Source organism: Drosophila biarmipes, chromosome 3R (assembly GCF_025231255.1).
Source record: "Drosophila biarmipes strain raj3 chromosome 3R, RU_DBia_V1.1, whole genome shotgun sequence".
Classification (NCBI taxonomy): domain Eukaryota; kingdom Metazoa; phylum Arthropoda; class Insecta; order Diptera; family Drosophilidae; genus Drosophila; species Drosophila biarmipes.
Genome location: NC_066616.1, coordinates 26,014,341 through 26,037,615, shown reverse-complemented (window position 1 = coordinate 26,037,615; position 23,275 = coordinate 26,014,341). Strand labels below are relative to the sequence as shown.

General features: G+C 44.7%; 4 protein-coding genes across 5 annotated transcripts; 2 read left to right on the top strand and 2 right to left on the bottom strand.

The window, feature by feature from the left end:
* Nucleotides 1–3,858: 3,858 nt before the first annotated feature.
* On the top strand, nt 3,859–5,059 carry LOC108024379 (single-stranded DNA-binding protein, mitochondrial). Its single transcript, XM_017094283.3, has 4 exons — nt 3,859–3,976; nt 4,035–4,122; nt 4,183–4,291; nt 4,707–5,059. Exons 1-4 carry the CDS (start codon nt 3,953–3,955, stop codon nt 4,927–4,929), a joined length of 444 nt encoding a protein of 147 aa, XP_016949772.1. The 5' UTR covers nt 3,859–3,952; the 3' UTR covers nt 4,930–5,059.
* Nucleotides 4,970–5,919, bottom strand: LOC108024378 (uncharacterized). Its single transcript, XM_017094281.3, has 3 exons — nt 5,656–5,919; nt 5,296–5,598; nt 4,970–5,242 (listed from the first exon to the last, which is right to left on the bottom strand). The coding sequence occupies exons 1-3, from the start codon at nt 5,812–5,814 to the stop codon at nt 5,036–5,038; spliced, it is 669 nt and encodes a 222-aa protein (XP_016949770.1). The 5' UTR covers nt 5,815–5,919; the 3' UTR covers nt 4,970–5,035.
* Nucleotides 5,920–6,200: 281 nt separating this feature from the next.
* On the top strand, nt 6,201–11,544 carry LOC108024798 (organic cation transporter protein). The gene is made up of 3 exons (XM_017094918.3): nt 6,201–6,516; nt 9,659–10,293; nt 10,365–11,544. The coding sequence occupies exons 1-3, from the start codon at nt 6,474–6,476 to the stop codon at nt 11,352–11,354; spliced, it is 1,668 nt and encodes a 555-aa protein (XP_016950407.1). The 5' UTR covers nt 6,201–6,473; the 3' UTR covers nt 11,355–11,544.
* A 469-nt stretch (nt 11,545–12,013) lies between these two features.
* On the bottom strand, nt 12,014–23,198 carry LOC108024811 (protein sarah). 2 transcript variants are annotated; one of them, XM_017094935.3, is made up of 2 exons: nt 22,877–23,198; nt 12,014–13,627 (listed from the first exon to the last, which is right to left on the bottom strand). In XM_017094935.3, the coding sequence occupies exon 2, from the start codon at nt 13,623–13,625 to the stop codon at nt 12,750–12,752; it is 876 nt and encodes a 291-aa protein (XP_016950424.1). In that variant the 5' UTR covers nt 13,626–13,627; nt 22,877–23,198; the 3' UTR covers nt 12,014–12,749. The 2 variants fall into 2 exon arrangements, with proteins under 2 accessions (XP_016950424.1, XP_016950423.1); XM_017094934.3 differs by having other exon boundaries at nt 12,014–13,631; nt 22,877–23,197.
* Between the last annotated feature and the right edge of the window lie 77 nt (nt 23,199–23,275).

Sequence of the window (23,275 nt, the reverse complement as noted above, 5' to 3'; positions counted from 1 at the left end):
TCATTGATCGTACATTGATCTGTTTGCAAGTGCATCCCCATTTCGGCCTGATTGCGACGATCTAAAATTCTCGTTCTTGGCCAGGTCTGCTGTGCCTAGTGCCTGGTGCCTGGTGCCCATTGCCTGGTGACGGCTGATGTTGCCGCTGCCCCTGGTTGCAGTTGCAAGAGTCACCATCGCCGTCGCCATCAACGTCCTCGTTGTTGTTGCCGCTTTTATGCAGCATTTTTGTTTGGGGCTGCCGCTGGTTCGTTGGTTCGTTCATTTGCTGGTTTTATATATTTTTTTCTTTCTTATTTTTTTTCTTCTTATTTTCCGCCAGCGACGCCGTCTTGCCTGTGGTACGGAGCCAAGCCAAACCGAACCGAGCCAGGCCAACCAACGCCATCGCATGCTTCACCTTCGCCCCACCGAGGCGCACAGATACACACGCACACACACACCGGCACTTTGTGCGGCTGCCTTCCCATTCAGCCCACCAAGGCACCCCACCCCACTCTGTAGTCCCCCTTGGGCCACTGCTGCTGGAGTTTCTTGTTTTCTTTCGACGTCGTTGCCCCCCATCCACTTGGCCGAGCAGCAGGCAAGCAACCAGCCCAGCCACCATCAACCTTCTGCCCCATCCCAGCCCCCAGTCCTCGGTCCTCGGTCCCCGGTCCCCATCTGCACCATCCACCATCAGCAGCCATCCGGCAACCAAGCCATCGCCTCCATACCCACTCCCCATTCCCACAGCCCACTCTTTCGCCTCGTCGTAATTTTACTTGGATTTTTTCCTCTGTTCGCTCGCCCGCTTGTCGTTTTCTTTTTCTTTTCCTTTCAGCGCGCTGCTTTCTGCGCTGCCTGCGACTCGGTTTCGAAATAAACTTTAATGCGAGCCATTCGTTCGGTTTTGGGGTCTCCGTTTCTGCTGCTCTGTTAAATTTTCTGGTTAAATTTTGTGCGCAGTCAGCTCGCGATGCAGTTCGAGGCGGGTCTCGATTGGGGCTGCTCAAGGGGTTGCTTTGGGTCTCGGCACTAGTTGAGATTTCCCAACTTTGCTGAGATTGGATCTAGGGGTTACCAGTTCTTTGACTTTAATTCTTCATATTAATGGGGTGTACCAAGTCACAAGATATATTAAGTGTTTAAGATTTTCCAACTTCCTAAGATTAGATCTAGGGGTTACTAACTCTTTAAGTTTAGTTTTTAATATTACAGGGGTAAAGCAAATCACTAAATATATTCTATGAGGGTACTTGGATCAAGTTTATTGGAATCTATTATGTTGAATAACTATATTATTATCTATGTTGTTTTTGAAATTCATGAGTAAAAAATTTAAATCTTTAACCAGGGGTTCTTTAAATAAGATGATTACTATCTACGATGGTATGTAACCCTACTTCACTAGACTCATTGAAGTAGATTTCACTCTGCATTGAAGAGCTAGCTTTATACACATAGATTACGATCCTAAAGATTCCTCTTTAAAGCCCGGACCCTGGCGACTTTAATCCTTTGCCCACTAAGCTCAAGGCTCGACTCCTTTTGCGCAGTCTCGCCACTGAGCAGCAGCAACATCGCCAGTGGCAGCGGCAACATTGCAAGTTGCCGGAATGCTGCCGCCGTTTATAGTTTCACTGTAAGGCGCACATATGAATTTTGCCATCGCTCGCTTTTTGGCACGCAAACGCACACAGCCCAGCACAGCACAGCACCAAACGGCGAAACAGCCAGCCCAGTCAGCCATCTAGCGAACGTCCTCGACAAGCCCAGTCAGCCGGGCCAACGGCAACGGCAACATCATCAGCGGCAGCAACAACAGCGACCACTTCAGTTCCCCCGCCCCGCCAGTTGCCCCACCATATACCATACAATCTGAAAATATAGAAAAAGCAGCGACATTTGGGACGTTCGCTGGTTCGTTCGTTCGCCTGGTACGTTTACGTTCCGACGTTCGTTTTTGTTGGTAGCGCTGCGGAGCGCTCTGAGCCGGAGCCCCAAACACCAGATACAGATACGAGCGCACACACACTCGGCTACAGATACAGATACAGATACAGTGCCAGGCCAGGCCAGCAACAACGGCAACAACAGCAACCTTCCTATATGAGTCGCCCCGCGTACATATACAAGTGTATTTTTATATAGAGTCGCAGCAACACGCGCACTGGATTCAGCGACGGACACAATGCTCTACGGGCACGGCCACGACTGCAGATATAGATACGGACGGAGGGCCAAATTATAAATATGGGGTTGGATCTTGTTGGGGGAAATGGCTCTTGTGATTTCAAAAGCGCGCATTTCAAAAGAGATTTGAAAAATGTTCTCATTTACTGCCCAAAAGGTTTAAACAGGGTCTAAAAAGTCTATATATATACGATCTTATATTAATATTTTGAAAATATGTTACAACGAATATGTCTGTATTCAAAATGTCAGAGAATTATGCAAAGAAATGTAAAATATTTTTTGGTTTCCAACTGAAGAAATGAAATGATAACAGGGCAAAAATAAATAATATAAATGAGTCATAGAACACGACAACCAAAATCGGTCTTAAGCGGAAATAACTATACCATGAAAAATACAATTTTTTAACTATTCAGGGATATGTCTGTTTTCCAATTTTAGGAATATAATCTGTAAAAGCTTTAACATGTGTAATTTGAAGGAGCTTAGATAAACTTCTGCTTTGCATATTAAAGAACCTTCCTGGAAATCAAAAATTCCCTCGTAATGTATGGTGATATGGGTTATAAGTCGGAACTGGCTAAGCTGGCCGCAATATGACCGCAGCGCTTTTATCAGCTCCACAGAATTTCTCGAGTGACGCAGATGGCAAGCAGTTCCGAGTCCGAGAATCTGGCCGGCGATATGAGGTTCTGTTCTCGGGGCAGCGCCATCGATGGCGACTGTCGTCATCGCCTGAGCTGAATTTGAATGCAAAGTCGAGAGCTGCAGAGAGCTCTTGTTGCTGCTGCTGCTGCTGCTGCAGCTGCAATGGCTGTTGATGTTGCAGCAGCGGCGGCGGCTCAAGAGCAATGCGAATATAAAAATGGTGATTCTGTTCTTCCGCTCCGTTTCGGGGACGCCTCTCGGGTGTCCAGGTTTTTATTAGCACCCGGCTAACGGACACTTGGCCGCTCGCCGGCCTCCTCCTCCAGCCCTGCCTCCCCAGCAACTCAAACAAAGCCGCCTGCCGGTAACTAATTTTCGAAAAAAGCCAAGATGATGATGATGACTACTCGTGGCTGGCAACTTCGCTCGATTACGAAGCGGGCTTGAGGTGTCGCACTTGCATCCTGTTTGAGGTTGTAAAATTTGAAATCTCTGTGCATTCTATTGGCTTTATTAAGTGAATTTTTATAGGCTGATTTGAATTCTTAGAGAGTTTAAGTTTAAATAAATATCGTTTATTATTCTATGCTTAATGAATGACTCGATTTTGTATGACAGTTAAATTTACCTGGGGTTTCCAATTAATTTAAAGCTACCAGCTTTGTAATGATATTCTAAGAAACTATACTAGGTTTCTTAAAAAATTAAAAAAAATATCTTTAAAGATTGGAATTTTCCATTTTATTCGTTTACGTTTGGGCAATGTTTAGGTAATGGTATAATTTTTTAGGGAAGGGAAACTGTTTTTAGTGTTAAATTTAATTTGAATTCGCACACTGGCGCCCTCATAAGCACTGAGTTTAAATGCAGAACTACCAGATGCCACCTATTGGCTAAAATCAGCAACAATGAAATGGGTACTGATTCCACAAACTACCACTAGAGGGCGATGACTGCCTAACCTGCCAATACCCATTGGGCGCTTTACAACACTAATTCCATTGAGATACAAAATATCGATAGCGTATTGGAAACACGAACAATCGATAACAGCCATGTCTTTGTTAACCCATCTCTAATTGTAGTGTAATTTCTGATCAGCCTACGAAAAAGCCTTTGTTAAATAATGATGCAACACACAAAGCGCATGGTAAGTGAACTAGCAAAGCCAAGGGGAATTTGTTTATTTAAATGTTTGTCCTCTTTAGCTGACGCCCCTGATGAGCGGCCTGCGAAGTATGCCGGCACGCGGTGCAACAACTACGACGGCAGCGGCGCCCGCCAAAATTGAAAAAAGTGAGTGCTTTAAGTTTTGGTATTGCGAAAATACGCTAATTGATGGTTTTACAAATGCAGCCGTCAACACGGTTACCATTTTGGGTAGAGTTGGAGCCGATCCCCAGCTGCGCGGATCCCAGGAGCACCCGGTGGTCACCTTCTCCGTCGCCACACACACCAACTACAAGTGAGTACGGGCACTTACATATGTGTGTGTTTGGCCACAGCATGTGTTCGCAATTGATCTTGAATCCGAATCTTCAAGGAGGCAGACAGTCACGGTCATAAATATAGCTGCCTTAGATTCCTTCTTCCTTAATAACACCATAATTTTAAAAGAGGTGTATTATGAGTTGCTCCCACACTAACTTCATTATAAAGACTTTCAAATTATCCGTTCGGTATTGTAAAATTTCTAAATCCTAAATGTAAAACTCAGACATAAACTGATTATAAAGTCGAATATGGTGATTTCTCATTACTGAACATTTTAGAATTAATCACTTAACAATAATCCTAAAGTTATTTATTTTTACTGGTTTCATTAAGCTAATCTTGTAACGCAACATAGTACTATCTAATTTTCGAACAATCTCTTTTAGATACGAGAACGGCGACTGGGCCCAGCGCACCGACTGGCATCGTGTGGTGGTCTTCAAGCCCAACCTGCGCGACACCGTGCTGGAATACCTGAAGAAGGGGCAGCGCACCATGGTGCAGGGCAAGATCACCTACGGCGAGATCACCGACCAGCAGGGCAACCAGAAGACCAGCACCAGCATCATTGCCGACGATGTGCTCTTCTTCCGCGATGCCAACAACTAGGAATAAGCCCAACAGACCAAACCTAATCTTAAGCACAAAGTTAAGCTTGCAGCATTGTAAGCATTTATACTACTCGTATGGAAATATCGTGTTATCAGTTTGAGGATTACATGCGTAGTTGTACTTCACATTTGGCCATGGGCTTTGAATCGTTCTTGTGGCAGGGGGCTTGAGCTATTAGTTTACAAGGTTCCAATTTCCTATTCAGCTCTTCGTACTCCCTTTGGACCTTGGTGACCTCGCTCTGCAACTTTTCGATTTCCTTCTCCAATAGGAGCAGGATATTGTTGTGGTAATCGATGATCTTGCCAATCTGAGGATTCTTTTATTTAAGGCATTCTTATGTTTATATTTACCACTAAATACCACAGTTTTGGGAGGTAGTTTCGCGGTGGCCTCCTGGTTGTACATCTCGATCTGCTCCCTCATGGTGTTGCACTGCGCGGCTGTTTTTTCGGCGGACATGAGCAAACTCAGCAAATCCTCGTAGGTGGCACGTGCCAGGGGATACGTCCGACAACCACTGCTATTAGAACTCGAGCAAGTCTGCTCCAAGCGGGTAACTGCCTTCTCAGCCTCAATTAAGCTCGACTCGTTCTCACTTAGTTCCATTTCTAGCTTAAGCATGCTGCAGGTTATGGGCCCCAGCATTTGATCCATTGAGAGTAACTGATGGAAAGGGTCATAATATAATGTTTGTATACCTTTAGCTAACGAATCTCCTACATTTTTGGCATTGTCCATAACCTTTTGCTCCTGCTCCTTGATAAACTCCACCTTCTTGTTGAAATCCGCCTCCATCTCAACGGTGTCACGCATTAAAATGTCAGCCAGCATGTCCAAGTACAGGAAGGACGTAGGATCTGAAAACTTTGAGTCACACATAATTTAAAATATAGTGTTTGTATTTTGAACCTGTTGGTACAAATATTAACTTAATAATTTTGTGTAGGACTCTGTGTGATAAAACAGAGCTAGCTTGTTTTGGAGTTCTCTTTTCTGTGGGAATTTTTGAGAATATTTGATGAAAGAAATAGGGAAAGGATTTCGTTTGGCACTGCTCTAAGCTTTTGACATTTACCCAACCAGATTGGTTCGAATTTAAAGCGTTCACCATCCACCAGCGATATCTGCTTAGCTACCAACATTGGAGACCCGCTCAAGAGCCGCGATCCACAAGCTCTCTCCACATGCGAGCTTGCGGCGACCTTATCGCTGTAGGCCACCATGAGTGTGTATTATTCTGCCCGAGCTCCGTGGGCTGAGAGGCACAGTTCGCACTCGGTATTTGCCAGTTCAAATGCTGCCGGCGGTCGGAAGAGTTGATAGCTGATCGAGTGCTCCGTCAGCGGTTTCTTCATTCGAGCACGTTGCTTGTCCCGCCCTCGAATCCATCTTCGCGACCCGTAACTATCAGTAGTATTTCGCTTCCCGTTCTGCGGAAGATGACGACTTGCTGAAAGTCCACAACAACACCATAATAACACAATAACTACCATATAACATCTTCGAATAAGGTTGGCAAAAAACGCCCTCTGCAAAACATGGCCGTGGATTATGTGCTGGAGGACCTGATGGGAAAACTAGGTGAGTGAGCTGGTTTCGGCGCAAAGACTCCTGAAAGGTCAGCTGCCAGGTTGCCAGGCGTCTCCATCCCCATCGCCAAGCTGATAAGACCCAGAGCTTATCATTTCGAGCGGTCTTATCAGCAATGCAAGAGGCGGCTATGGATAATATGTGAGTTTATGCCTGCCAGGTTGCTTTATGGCCGGCGCTGTGTTCTGCATTCAGATTTCGTAATTAATTTTTCGGTTTTGCGCTGCTAATCTCCGCCTAATCTCTCCGGCTGGCTGTCCGTCAAGTGCTCAAAGGAAGCCGCCCCTCTAATACTATTTTAATTGCAACTATTTTTAATTTTGTTTTCGCACTACTTCTAATTGAATAAATCCCCAAGGCCGCTCCGGCCGACAGACATCTATGACAGCTCGATAGAGCAATAGAGCAACAGGTCGCAGTCTATGCCCCATACTATATGTGGTATTCTAACGACTCGGGCGCGTGTGGGCCAGGTTCCCAGCCGGAGGCTGTTCCGACACTTGTTGAGCCTTCTTGGCTTTAGCACGGCGACGCTAAAACGAGTGCGACTGGCGAGCAAACACAGACGGCTGGGAAGGAGGCAGTTGTTGGGGAGCTTTTGTCACAAGACTCTCGAAGCAGGCTCGTCATGTAGATCTTGGAATCTACGGATCTCTGTTAATTTATAGTACTGTGTACTCTAATTGTGCGCTTTAAACGCTGCAGTTAGCTTGTGGGAGATTCGGAAATAAGCTTGTTGGCTTTATGCAAAACAGTTAATAATAATTGTAGGAATACACTGGAACCGCAACGGGCGTATCTAAGCCATACATCATATGGCACCAGCCTTCAATACAATGTATTGCAAACATTGCACACCCAATTTATTTTGATAATTATATCAACTTGCTATCATTAATTCCTGCTCTCTGACGGAACATACAATGTATTTCAAATCTTTTAATTACCCCAATTTGCTATACAATACCTACAGTTAGTGCAATAATTTTCATAACACTCAGGAACTGGTTTTCCACTTAGCAGCCGAGAAACCGCAGCCTACTATATGAGAAAGTAAGGGAGTAATAAACGCATTAGCGACTTTTTTTTAGATCGTAATATGTTTATTCATTCGCATGCAAAAAGCCAAACTGGTTTGCTCAGATTGAACTCTATCGCAAAACCCCTCAGCCCTCGAAGATCACATATAGCTCTTCCATGTGTGTTTATTTTGTCGAAGGCCTCTTTGGTGTGGCGGCGGGCAGCTCTAATTACTTCCAATTCGGAGGCGTGTTACATTCCGAATTCGTGACTTTTTGGCTTGGTAAGGTTACCATAAAACCAGCCACTTGCAATGACTTTGAGAGTGCTTCCACATGGTTTAGGCGCGAAGCTCAGAACAGAACTAAAACGGCCTTCAGGTGATTTGTAATTGGGGGAAGTGAAAATGTGGAAAATGTTTCAAGGAAGAATTGGCCGAAAGGAAGCCATAAACTAGGCGTATAAAGCCCTGATCTACCTCAATGGAAACCAAACAAGAATTATCAAAACAAACAAGTATCTCAAAAGTTGTTGGCGAATAATACATCGAATTAAATTAATGCTGAATACCAAAAAGAAGCCATAAATATTCGAATTAAATAACGATCTACCTCAAAAATACATTGACTCTAATGAATATTACCATAAATTATATGTAATTAGCACAGTTTTGTAATGTTCCATGGCCTTATCAATTTTTATCGCCTATATTGTTCGTGGAGTAAACAACTCTCTAAACCTGCCCTATATTAATTTTAGTACGCCATCTGTACTTTTGTACATCATTATAGCTGACTATTAAGAGAACTACAAACACTGAATGAGCCGAAAACAAATGTCGTATTCAAGGGCCCCTGGCAACCATTATAAGGCAATAAATCCGCCGCTACAATAGCCACGATATATGATATAGCATTTAGTTTTAGGGGCCCCTGATAATCCTCCATGATTTCCCCATGCGTATTTAATATTCCGAGCTTAGTTATCATGATTTCGCCTTATCGATTCAAAGATTGTCAGCAATTAAGCGCTGATTATGTTGTCTATGGGGGGCGTAATTGAATTTAATTAAGGATTGCGTGAAATTATAAAAATTAAGATTAATTAAGTCATGCTCTTTGGCTCGGTGACATAATTTTACACGCCACGCAATCGTTTCAATAATGAAAAATTCTCAGACGATTCCCTCACGAGTTGTCGAACCCAACGTAACCGGGGTGAACGTAACTTTCTGTTTGATGGCATGAGATTCGCTTAAACGATCAATAAACGTAACCCACAAATCAATTGAAGCGGCCGATTGAACATTGGACCGCTCAAGTGTCGAATTCTGGTATCTAGGCTACAACTGTCCAAGTCGATAGAAATTTACACAGCCCCTGCCCTCCAGCTATGCGATCGCACTGGTCATAATCGATTCAGTGCATTCTCCCAAGACATCCGAGTCTCGAGTCTCGAGTCTTCGGGGCGTAGGCAAACTCAGACTAAACCAAACCAAACTGTGGGCAAATATTTGACGGGCCGTACGAATGCGCTTCAATTGAAATCGAATTGAATAAATTCCACTTGATTTAATTGCAAAGCCTTTGGTGTGACGACAATGCCACTGAAACCCATAAAAAAGTTCGCATCTACATACAAGTCGGGTGTTTCTTCGGGTTTTATTCGTCACTGGCGCTTTTATCACCGATATGTGGGGTTTGGATAATGATTAATAATGTATTTCTGGTACTAAAATATATATTATATTGATATAATTATATCTGAGCTATATAAAAACCTGAATCTATTACTTTTTGAAGTAAAAGTCAAAGATCATTTTTACAGGAACTCAGACATGTATTTCTTATTATAAAACCTTATAAAACTTTATATAAAATATATAAGTTTCTTTAAAATTCCTAATAATTTAAGTTTTGAATTTCTTGAAAATGTTAATATGGATTAACTAGAACACCCTCACTTTGAGATAGTGATAGTTCTGTTTGTTTGCTATTAGAAAGTGTGTGATCCATTCCAGAGATAATGGCTATCTGTTACTTAGCTCGAAGCTGCCTTGAGTAGCCGGCGACCTTCCCCAACCATTTAATAATTGCGGTTTTTCTACTTCCAGGGGAATTTGGAAAGTACCAGTTCCTGCAGTTTTTCCTGCAGGTGCTCTCCGGCCTGACCGCTGGTCTGCACATGCTATCCCTGGTCACCGTGGCCGCCGTGCCCGATCACCGGTGCTTCATCGAGGGCGTGGACAACGGCACCTTGTCGATGAAGCCGTGGAACTCCAGCGCCATCCTGGCCGCCATCCCGCTGAAGCCCGATGGCGAGCTGGAATCCTGCCTCATGTACGATCCATCTATTCTGAGCTTCAATACCACCGTCAAGTGCACAAAGTACGTATACGACACGACGTACTACAAGAGCTCGCGCACCATCGACTGGGACTTCGTGTGCGACCGCCGCTGGATGGGGGCCATTGTGCAGACGGTGTTCATGCTGGGCGTGTTCACCGGCGCCGTCACCCTTGGCGGCCTGGCCGACAAAGTGGGCCGGAAGACCGTGTTCTGCTGGTCGGCATTGTTCCAGCTGATCATCGGCGTGGGCGTGGCCTTCATTCCCGAGTACTTCTCGTTCATGGTGGCCCGCTACCTGCTGGGCATTGTGGGATCAGCGGGCGCCTACATCTGCGGCTTCGTGCTCACCATGGAGTTGGTGGGACCCAGCAAGCGCACTGTGTGCGGCATTACCTTCCAGGTGAGCGAGTTACCAAGAGATCTATCGATGCTATTATCCCTTTTTTCCATAATAATAATCTTCCATTTCAGGCTGTCTTCGCTGGAGGCATCATGCTGGTGGCCGGATGGGGAGCCCTGATCCACGACCGCCAGTTGCTGCAGGTGATCTATGGACTGCACGGCTGCCTGTTCCTGGGCCACTGGTGGTGGCTGGATGAATCTCCGCGCTGGCTGTGGATGCAGGGTCGTGCCGCCGAGGCTGTGGACATTGTGGCCAAGGGTCTGAGGATCAATGGATCCGGCATACCGGTGGACAAGGAGTACTATGTGCAGAAGGCCAAGCAGCAGGCCGCGGCCGAGGAGAAGTCCAGTGCCGGACTGAGTGACCTGTTCCGCACGCCCAACCTGCGCATGAAGACGCTGAACGTGTGCCTCTGCTGGTTCGCCAACTCCCTGGTCTACTACGGACTTTCGCTGAGTGCCGGCAAGCTGTACGGCAATCCCTACCTGATCCTGTTCATCATGGGCCTGGTGGAGTTCCCCAGCTACCTAACCATTGTGTTCGTCCTGGATCGCCTGGGTCGGCGGTCGATCACCTCCACCCTGATGTTGGGTGGTGGTCTGTGCTGCATTGTGGCCGCCTACATTGCCCAGGGCAGCAACACCTCCACGGCGGTGGTGATGGCGGGCAAGCTCCTCATCGCCGGATCATTTGCCGTGATCTACAATTACTCGGCGGAGCTGTTTCCCACCGTGGTGCGAAACTCGGCCATGGGCCTGGGATCCATGTGCGCCCGTCTCTCCGGCGCTCTCACACCACTCATCACCTTGTTGGACTCATTCGACCCGAAGATCCCGGCCGTACTCTTCGGCGTGGTGGCCCTCATCTCGGGCTTCTGGGTGATGTTCCTGCCGGAGACCATGAACCAGCCCATGCCCGAATCCATTGAGGATGGCGAGAACTTCGGCAAGGGCGACACTTGGTTCAGCCAGTGCGCCGGCCGCAAGAAGCGCCAGAACAGCGTCTATCCCGATGATCCCGAGCAGATGGTGCCGCTCAAGAACATTGAGAGCAAGTGAAAAGCCAAGCCAAAGTCCCAAATCCAGTTTAATGTCCTTGTTACCCTGTTTTTCTTGTTAAGAACTCTAATCTTCAGTCTAGTAGTAAGTTTTAAGCGTTGCTATCCATTCCATGTGAATAAAGTGGTTCTATAGGATGGGTAAAGCTATGATTTTACCAATTACTATGGGTCCTTAAGTTGTTTGTAAATTGTATAGTATTTTTTTGGATGGTAAAAATGAGTTAGAGGTACGGTACTTCCAGAACTTTTTAAGCAACCCATTGGTTTTAATAAATCGTTGCCTACTTTTGGGCTGCACAGCTAAACAAGCCTCACCTTTAATACTTTAAGATTTCAATCTTTTTCTGGAATCTCGTATAACTAGATTGCAATTTCGTTGTTGGTTTTATTCCACCGAAAACCCATGCAATTCCGCAAAATGTTTTTCCAAACTTTCGCCAATTAAAGTTTATTCTCTGCCCCTCACAGCAAACTCGAGTTCGCCTGGCCTTGCAAAGTTTTCAGTAATTTCCACTCAATTGCACTATCGAATTGCCAATTGTCGACAGGGATTTCCAATGTCAAATCCATAACCCATCGCTGCCCTGTGCCCCACATCACGTTTCCTGCTGCATCGCACACACCCACCCGCCCGTCAATTAAAGTTTGCTCAAAGAGTTTCGTTTCGGTTTTTCTGTTTTTGTTTCGCTTTTTGGTATTTCTTCTTTTTTGTTTTGTTTGGTACATTTGAGAACATTCATTTCGAATTTGAATATATTTTCAATTTAAATTTTAACTACACGTAGGCATATAGATTTATATACGTATGCTGGGCGATACCTGATGCGATATCGTTACACCATTTCGCTGGCTTAGAAATACATTAACATTTACATAGATATAGGTAGCTTTATATCTGGGTTTTCGGTTTTCTCTTTTCGGATTCCGGATCGCGGTTCTCGATTTGCGTCTCTGTCAGCGATTTCCAGTCAAAGGTACACAGAGATAGAGATATTTCGTTAGCAGGTAGTCGCGATGGCTCAACATCAATATTCTTACACATAGACACACTCAAATCGAGAGATACACACATCTAGATGCGGTTGCTAGCCAAAGAACTGGTATCAGAAGCCAATTGGGGTAAATGCTACACTTGAAAGGAGCGGGTGGGAAAGTATTTCGGGTACGGGAGTTCGAGTGCCTAGTAATACAATCATACGAACGTAGCTAAATATATGTATGTGTAAATTAATCACAATTAATCCGGAAAATATTTACAAAAAATACTCCCTCCAAGTCCCAACCATTCGCGGAGCACGAGTCCCCAGCCCTTGTCCTTGTTCGATTTGGATTTACAACTCAAGTTTTCAGCTTTAGCTTCAGCCTCGTCGCCGACGTCGTCTCCACCTGATGATTATGCCCGTTCCGGGCACTTGGTCTGGACGATGGGCGCCTTGACCTGCAGACCCGGTCCAGTCTCCGCCAGCATGGCTGTGTGCACAATAATGGCCGGCTGGTCCTCGCTCTGGGGATGCAGTTCGTGCGACTCGCCGGGCGTGAGGCTGGCCAGGGCGGCCAGTAGGTCGTGGTTGACCAGCGGCTCGCCCTCCTCGCGCGGCTCCCAGCCGGCTGGCGGCGAGGCGGGCGGCGAGATGAGGAACTGTTTGACCGGCGCCGGCGGCTGCAGGTTCTTGTTGCTCACCGGTGTCACCGGCTGGGCGAAGTAGCAGGTGATCACCGTCTTCTTGTTGAACTCGTACTGATGCAGCTTGATTCGCGCATTGGCCGCCGCAATGGCATTGTCATAGTTCACCCGCAGGCGGCGGAAGCTGCGCAGCCATTGGAACGTGGCCGATTCGCTGAACGTGCGGAATAGCTCCTCCATGGCGTGCTTCAGTTCCGGATTGGCGAACACCTCCGAGTGGATGTTGGTCACGATAATCGAGGTGGGTAGGTCGTCAAACGAGTCGGCGTCCACCTCCGGCTCTGTGTCGCTGTCGACATCGCCCTCCTTGGGCAACGACGGATGCTGATTGGGTAGGCCGTCGGCGGCGTTGATGAAGATGTCCTGGTCCGGCGATAGCTTGTCTATGCTCCCGCCACCGCTGCTGTTCTGCGTCGACTTCAGTTTGTTCTTGCTCTTGCTGTTATTGTTGTTGTGATTGGCCCGCGGAGTGATCGGAGTGGCTGCACTGCTCTCCTCAGCACCTCCGCCGGCGGGGGCGTCGGGAGTGGCCGGATCACGAGCATCGGCGGACGCATTATTGTTGGACTTGGCCGCATCGGACATGGCTGGCTAAAAATAAAGGGGAAATTTACTTTAGTAGCAGCAAAAAACGACGCATTTGTAAAATGTATTTCCAGTAAAGCTCATTACCAGTAATTAGCATAGTTTTAAGGGCATTTCCCAGTGGGAAGTCGTGGGCTGTTTGAAAGAGTTATTTTTGTGAAAAGCATTACCGGCTTTATTCATACACACATACGGTTTATAATTATAGCCCCTAATGGCAGGGATTTTTGCAGTAATTGGATTGGAACACTCAGCGACATTTGCCATAAATAATCAGTTGTCACTTGGCTAACCTTAACCTTCAAACATTTCTAAAAAATTGGTAAACAGCGCTGGCAAATTAACGCTGCACAAAGGCCGCGGGTGTTGAGTTAAGGTTTTTGTTTACGTAATACACTTGAAAGCAATTTTGAGCGCCACGCTACGACAATAAAAATTGTTTACTCCTTCGTATGGGAACGCGCAGCCCTTCGAACCAATTACGCGACCAAAAAACTACAGACGTGTCTGAGTTTTGGAGAGGATGGGGGTGTTATAAGGAAGTGGGCCGCGAGGACTTAAGTATCGACACGTGAAGCCAATCAATAGGTCTGCTACCAGGGGGTTGGAGTGCCCAAGGGGCGTGGATCCGATGGTGACGCACTGTTGATTCACAACTGCTCTTGATTTTATTGTTTCGCCTGCCTGGCACAACCTTCTTGGCGCAGGGAAAAGCGCCAGACGGGTGATTAATAGTGGCGAATTTTTTGTGAATGAATGAATGAATGAGGAACTGGCGCCGCCGCGGTGCTGGCGTCAGAACAAGATTGGTGACGTGTGTCTGCTTTCGCACCTGTGAACGCCACGGAACCCGCCTCCAATCCCTGTGAAAAGCCGAAGGGAACGCGTGGCTGTGTTTCATTATAATAATAACTGCCAGTCGTAGTTCTGGATGGTTGCCCATTTGTATGCTACGAAAATAGCATTTCTCTTAGTGTTTTATTGTGACCCATGAATCAGCAATATGCAGTGAGTTAATTATACGCTATTTACCCCAGGGAGGCAGCTATTTTGGCCAAATGCAAATGGCTCCTTGTGCCGCGCTTGGGTAAACGAAATTGGCTTAGTTTTTGGGTGAGAAATTCGCCAAAGTTTTTACGACACTGGGATTGGAGGAGGCAAAAGAAGCTGTTTGCTTTGTATTCCTTTATTAATACTTTGGGCATAAATTAAAACCCCGCTTTGCTAGGACTTTTAATAAATTTTAATTAGAGTTGGGACTTAATTGATTATAATATTAAAGAGATATTGTGATAACTACTAATCATCGTATGGTGGAATTTAGGTACTTAAGCCATAGCATGTCATTCGAATTCAACTTGAAAGTTATAAATGAACTTAGTTTTCTATTTCTAAAGACTAGTAATCACTTTTCTTAAGATCTTGATCTACTTTAAGCACGCAAGTAAGCGGCACTTATTATAAAGTGGATTGCTTTTTAATGTAATTAAATTGCAATACCCCACGGGTGATAAGCCACCTTACTTATGCACTCCGAAAAATGAATAACCACTTGAGCAAAGGATGGCAAGGCCAAGTGGTGGGTTTTAAAGCCTGCCAGACGCGACCCGTGAAGCCCTTTCCCCTGCTTTCACTTTCCTTTTTTGTTGACTTTCACCTCAACGCAGCCGAGCAGAACAACAACAGCAAACGGCGTAGCTAACAATAAAAACAAAGGCCAAAAAAAGAACCCAATGACGACGAGTTGATCTATTTCCGGATGATTGATTTCCCTGAAAGGACACACCCACACAATTGTTACTTGTGCCTCCGCAGGAAGTGGGGATGGGTGTTGTATGGCTTGTTTTCGGATCCCGTGGAAATGGGCGAAACTCGTTCATGACGTGTGTACTTTGTAGGCTGAGCAGCTTGATCCCTATCGCAGGAGCGGAATAAGGACGAAAAGAACGAATAAGAACGAAAAGCACTGTAACTGCAAGTCAGCATAAATGAGCTGCTGGCATGCAAATCGCTTGGCCCCGATGTGACGTCATGGTTCCTGCAGCACGCAATCCATGAAAAAGCAAAGAAAGCGCACTTTAAACTAGACAAAAGTAGCTCTCAGCCCCGCCCACTTTTCGGAGGGAGGCGGTGCCGTGGTTTCGACATGATGATGAATTGCCTGCCGGTCGTTAGCCAACGACCTTCACTCGTTCATAATTGCTGTCATCATTATATCAAGTGGTCGCCGCCCCCTCGCCGGCAATCCTGATCTCTATCCAACCATCCATATAACCATCCATTTTCCCCATCCATCTATCCATCCTTCTGCTCATCCCCTCATGGGGGTCCCTGCAGATTTGTGGCCATAAGTAGCCTGCACGTAGACACGCAAAAGCTCTTTAAATCATCTGAGACGGCTTCATTGAACCACTTAAAAAAAGGGACACAAAGGAATACAAACAAAATTGTTTACGAAAAGAATCAGTCTTTAAGAGGCAAACATAAATAAGACAGTAATATATAAACTACTTATAATAATAATAATATATCAAGGTTCTATGGCTTTTATAAAACATTTAAAGTAAAGGGAAATAAACGTCTGATTTTATGTGAAATGGGTTTGTTTAAATACGAGATTCTTGAGTTTTTACTAACCATAATCAAATTGAACCTTAATCAATCTATGATTTTACAAAAACATTTTTTGAACCATCATATGATTGACTCAGTTGTCCAATTTAATGTAAAATGTTATTCCTTTCTTCTACTTTTCTTTTTTTGTTAGATCATAAAACAAGATAACCTTAAAGGTTTAATTTAGATGGTTAATAATTATACATTTGAAATCCCTTTTCTCTTCAATCCTTAAATAACATCTTTAAAGGGCTTAAATTCTTAAATCGAAATTTATTGCCAACTCGTCCCTCCACTCAAAATTGATCGGTTGTGCGAGTCTGAATACGAATGTGATTGAATTGTGGCCTTATTTACATTATCGTCTCGTTTTCGTGACAAAAGGCGAATCCCACGAGTGCGTTTTCCACTCTCCATTACAATTGCTTCTGCTGCTGCTGCTGCTGCAGTTGTAGTTGCATTTTACCCCACTTTAATGCAAATGCAAATAGCGTTGAGGGAGAGGAAGATTAATTTGATTTTCTGCTAAAATTTAAAACTTTCCCTCGGCAAATTCCAGTCTGCAGCAGATATTTGCGATTGATGTATACCGCTAGGAATTTAATTAAATTGGTCCTGGGATCTTTTCTGTTGAGCTCAAAGCGTGGCTGTGTTATTACAGCTCCTTCTTGCGGTTCTGGGGGTTTTGTGGATGGGAGGACGTGGAGGAGGATGTGGAGGAGGCTCTGGCTGCGGATGGTGGCTGCTCATATTTGAGCCTGCAAGTGTCGGCTTCGTTGGCCACATGTCACATGTTGCAGCAACCGGAATCCTTTCAAGGCAAACGCCAAAGGTGAGGCGGTCAGGTATGTGTATATATGGTCGATGGTCTCTGGTCCCTGGTCGTTAGGCGGCTGTTTTATCACGAGTTTTTGTGACAGTGAAACGGAAAGGTTCACAAGGTCACGCCACACGTGCGCGAAACTTAAGCCACTGCCGAGAGCCTACATCAACGAAATTAAATGAATACCAACTAGCTTGAAACTTTACTTTGTTCCGGATTCGCTCTTGAATCATTTTGCTCCTGCTCTTGGAGTTTTAAATACTCCCACTATCTATGGGCTGCACCTGAAAGTGTGCTCTTTCGCCCACACACGCCTAAACCCTCTGTAATTGAGCTCCAGCCAACCGACTTTGCTGCCACGGCTGCTGCTGTGGTTGGATAATTACTGCCAAAGGTGAAATGTTCACCGAAAGCTGCTCACCTGGCCCGGGCGGTTCGGCGTGGGAGTGGCCCAAGCCGGGCGGTTACTGCTGGGCGGAGCGGAACAAATACAGCTGATTGGCAGGACATTGATTGGTCGCCTTCTGCCATGTGTGTAAAATGCAAAATGGCTTAGCTTCGGACTGCGAATCAGGGAGAATTGTGTGTGCACTGCATACACAGCGTGACATTATTATACGGCGAACGGGGAAATTAGATCAAGGATCAAGATTCCGCAAGTTAAATTTGTTTTTGAAGTTTTTTATATTTTGATACTGAATTTATAAATAAGATAAGATTTAAAAATAATTGAGGGATAATCCTGATAAAGGACTTCCATTTTCTTAAAGCTTTTGGAAAATATAATAACACACATAGTGAACTCAAGAAAATTGTACTAACTTTGTTTGTAATTCAATTTCAAACTAAGCAAGTTCTTAAACATATTTTAAAAATCTTTAACTAATAAACCATTAAAAATATTACCAAGTTAATAAATCAATATCATCATGGCTTTACAAGTGAATTAATCAAATTAAATATTAAGCTTTTCCCTTAACATAAAACAAGAGAAATCCCTGGAAATGCAGAAAATACCCACAAACACCAATTACTGCCGTCCTAAAAAGGCAATAATTCAATACGTAGATTAATTATGCCAAAAGTTGCCAATTTCAGAATAAACTTTCATTTGGTTTTCAGTGTCAGTTTCGCATCGCGCTGTACGCAGTCCCAAATGCTCTTACCGATTCAATGGGGAACTGGAGAACTCTGTGTGGGTTTGTTTTGCGGACTCATTAAACCTAATCCCCTCCTCCACTGGGCAGTCGGACCAACGCAGTCACAAGGGGCGACCATGATAACAACTGGCTTTGGCTTTGTTGATATTGAGACCTTTGTTGGCGGCGGGCAGCACAGAGCACAGCATCCGAGGGGGAAAATGACTGAATTTGCTGAATTTACCTTTGGCATGACAATATCAGGTTTTCGTAATTACCCGACACTTCCAGGCATGAACTGTTAATTAAATCATTTACACACCGATGGCTCGCACCGCAATAGCTTGGTTTGTAAACAAATTTACGGCAAGTGCATATGAGAAATGGTTTCTTTCGGGCACAAAATGCCAGGCATTTCGACTGACCTTCAATTGAAATTGTAAATTCTGTTGTGAAATACACACAAAGTTCACCCACCCCCACAACGCCGCCCACTACTTTTACAAATTGGATTGTTATCACTCAAAGTCCTTGGGCGATTCCAAGGAGTTCTGGCTCTCACACCCCCTCAAAAACCGATTCGACCAGCCCCTTTGTTGTCGCCTGTCACTCGCAACTGTGTGCGCATCTCTGTATCTGTGGGTTGGTTCCTGATTCTGATTCAGAATGTCAGCGCTTTGACACGAAAATAGTTTGGCCAACTTGGCTCTATGCAAAAGCGATTTATATTAAGAGCAGCCATCGTGGACATGTGTTGCCAAAAGTCAGAGATCAATAGGTCAATATAAAATATACCCCTTACTATCAGTTGGCAGTTCAAGCGGTTGAAACCCGCTGCTTATCGTAAATCAAGACCACGGTAGTCCCCTTGATAGGCTTCTTATCGCCAACAGCACCCTCTGACGCATCTACCCCACAGAAATAGCATTTAACCATTGTTGCTATCGTTAATTGAGACGTTTACAGCCCGCATATACCTCAAGTCAAGTAAAACACATGTACATAGAGACGTATCTTGGCGCTTCGACGTCGATGCCAATCAGGCCGATGTGTTAAGTGAGTTAGGAGCACTTTTGCTGGATCGTGTGACGTCAGGGCAAACTGCAGCTAGATCCAGTCAAACCAATTGACGAAAGAGCCCTGGCGGCCTGTACTCGATTCATCAATTGGCAATGGCAAAACAGCCAGGCGAAAAGGCCAAGAAGCAGGGAAACAAAACAGAAATAGCATAAAAATGGACAACAGACGCGACAAAAGAACTCGACAGCAACGAACTCAGACCCCAGGCCAATCGCACAGGGGGCAGAAAAGATGAGTTGCTTTTATTTTAAAATCGTTTCATTTATTCTGCGTCAGCAGCAGCGCCTCTCAATGAGGAAACGCTGCGTATACATAATTTTCTGGGCAAATATACGCACTGCCATATCTGTGGTGTGCGGGGTCCCAATCAAAGGCCCAGACGAGTGATCTTTCCTTGGCCTTTGCAGGCTCTTAAAACCCATAAAAAACGGGTTGTTTTCGAGTGGTCTTGGCAGCATGGAATGTGCTTTCGAATTCCACCTTTAGCACATATTCAAGAAAGGGATACTTACTCAATGGCTTTTCCGAAAATGCCGCCGTTTATAATCTGTCATTGGACAAGCCATTTTTAGATACAATCACGTCAATTCTCACACAATCAGTCACTGATAATAGTTTAAAGGGAAATATTCACCTTATCTTAAAAGAGTAACACTTCCATGTTAATGGTTACCCATATATTAAAGAAGAGGAAATAATCTTGAATTCTTCTAGAAAGTCTCAGCCAATGAAAGGCAATTGAATACGTGACTAAACCAATTTAATTGTTAGTATGATTCTGTACAACAATGTTGCAGGCAATGAGGGGATAATAGGTTAATAACCAGCCACATTCCTAAGCCATATCTAGTAGGTGCAACCCTATGCTAGTTCCCTTCTGTTTTGTATCTGTTTCTAAATCTCTTTCAAATAAACACACATACATCTGTTAGCCCCTGACACGGTGATTTGCCATTTTATTCACAAGTATTAATTTGTCATGATTCTTTTGAGCGTGCACTTTATCTGGAAGTCTGAACAGCTGGCTGGGAAATGGAATCCGGATTGGGAATGGCGAGTGAATCTGTCTTCGCCTCAGACAAGTGGGCGCCCCTGGCATTCTGGGCGGCGGATTGGCCTGGGGTTTGGGATATTTGCGGCATGGGGGAAAGGACAGAGCTAGGCAAAGGTCGCTATGCAAAGCCAAGGTCGAGATTTACAGCCAGGTCATTGTGTTGCGCTGCTGGCAGTAGCAACGCCCACGCACACGCCCCTGTCAACTAGCCGGGTAAAAAATAGAATCAAATACACACATAGAACAGGAGGGCCACAGCAAAGCTCGCATTTTATTTGCATTTGTGAATTTATTGCGTTACACATCGCCCCGGCGCCTTGTTTGCCCCAACTCGTTGTGCGCTGCTTGGGGAATTTTTGGGAATTCGATGGGATTTGGTGTTTTCGGTTGAAGCAGCCCAGGGCTTCTACTGTTGCTCAAAGCAATTAAAATTTCAGAAAAAAGTCAAAAAAGGAAGAGAAAGAGAAAGCAGCGGCAACAAAGCGACCGCAACAGTGGCAACAAACCGCCTCATTCGCCCCCTCTTAAGAACATACGTCTTCATTTTTCAGCCAAGGACTCGGAACGCTTAAAATTCAGTCAGCAGCCGCAGAGCAAAGAGGCCTTGGACAGTGGGCGGAATTTAATTTCAAAATACATATTGCCTTATTGTTCACGTCCTTACCCACACTTTGACTCTACTTCAAAGTGTTTAACTTGAACACCAGACCAGAAAAGGATTTTGTAACTCGAGGTACATTAACATTGATTTTACTATCATAAACAAATGAGCACTAAGACTTTAACTTCAGTTATATGATATTAGTTTCTATGGAAAGTATTAAGGAGCAGTTGTATCTATACATACATCTACATATATTTCTTTATAATGTAAATAGTTATACATATGCATATATTTGTTTATAATTTTAATAATTACACACCACCCAAACGATACTTTACTATCTTTCACATCTTCTATCTCGGAAATCTTTGCAATTCGTAATTAGATAATATAATAGAATCTAGGAATTTTATATTCATTTCGTTTTTAAAAATTTATAAAACCCTAAAACTTGTGAACATACCTATATCTGTAAGCTCCTTATCCTGGAACAATACTTCTGTGTATCCTTTGGAAGACTAAAATGTTAGTTTGGGAAGAGCTTACCTATCCGAGATGCTTAAAATAAACCTTAAGTACAAAACTATGAGAGTAACTGGAACCTAACTGAACCCATGAAGCATCCAAAGTGTTAACGAAACAAATTTTATGTGTTGTACCTCACTTTATATTGGCCACTTCGACCACGGTGCAGTGGCAGCCAAAGTATGCGATAACAATAACAGCGTCCACTATGTGGCAGTGTTGGGGTTACGGGCCGTCAGTCACGGTCACGGCTGCAACCCCTCCCGCTCCTTCCTTTCCGCTCACCACCCCGCCCAACATGCGTCCGGCGAACAATGGCTGCGGCCAGGACGAAGGATGATGGCCAAGGATGAAGGAGGGGAATTCAATAACAGCAGCAGAAGCAGCAGCAGCAGCAGCAGGAACAACAAATACGCTGCGCCCACGCAGGAGCAGCAGGAACTGTGGCAAAAACAGCTGCTGCAGGATCAACGCGGTGGGAGTGGATTCGAGGACTTAAAAACACGAGCAGACTGAAAACAATCAGATACGACGTAGCTGGAATACCCTCATCAGGAGTGCCTAAACCAAGGGGGATTTTAAAATTCCCAGTTATCTTTGCCTTCAGGAAATTACTATTTCTGGTAATTTCCCTGCCAGAAAGGGAGTTTATTGTTTTGCCGAGTTTGTTGATGAGGCACCCGAAGGTGAAGCCCCTATTTACTATACATTTTTAACACTTGTGCTGTACAATATAAGGGTTTTCAGGGATATCTCTAAAGATTTGCATATTTTTGTGTGGTTCCAAACAGTTTCAGTCCAAATAAATTATGTTTTTTAAATTTTACTCTTCTGATAACTTTTTTGGAAGTTCAATATATGAAAATTAAAAAAAAAATTGAAATTAAGACTTTTACATGTTAATGATAGCAGGGGATTAAAAATAATTTTTAATGTAAGATTTATTTTATATTTTATATTTTTAAGCAACCCCCTTTACGACCCCTGTGCACGCCCCTGCCACAGTAGAAAATATGGAAAAACAAAAACATCATGGCATTACTGTCGGCAAATTGATGGCGTGTGCATAAAAGTGAGCAGGTGGCACGGGGGTGGCTCTTTGGCGGGGGGCTGTGATAACCTTGTACTTCTTGTGATAAAAACAATTCCCCGAATGTTTATAAACAAATCAAGGGAAAGAGATAGAGACGGAGAGAGATGGGGAGACCAGGGGTGGTGAAAAGGGGTGGCTTTTCGCAGACGCTGCGGCACCAACACAAGGAAGCGCAACAACAGCAACACAGCAACAATTCGCACGTAAACCTCAGCTGCTGCTGCTGCTGCTGCTGCTGCGTTACATAAGAAAAACTCTTGCACAGAGTGCAAATGGCCGCTCGGCATGCAAGTGGACCGCTGCCACAAATTACTCACCTTTTGAGAAACTATTCAGGGGCCAAATTGCGATTCTTTTTATGCGCCAATAACAAACGGCACTTCTCGCAGTGGTTGTTGTTGCTGCTGCCTGTGCTGACCGCAATTGTTGTGGTGTTGTTGTTGCAATGCAGGGGCACTTTGCAAGTGCACCGCTGTTGTTGAATGCTCTTTAGCCGAACCGATTGTCACTCGAGTGGAAGCTTCCAGGCTGCGTCATTCGCGGAGACGCGCTGTTTTCCGATTTTCCGCTTTTTACTCCGTTCGACGACACAACCGCTAAGAATTTTGTTTGGAAAAACGCAGTGTGACCGTGGGGTGACGATAGATGCGGCGAAAAATCGATATTAGCAGCGGTGTGATCGATCGGTAATCGATGTTTGCCAATCGATGCTTCCA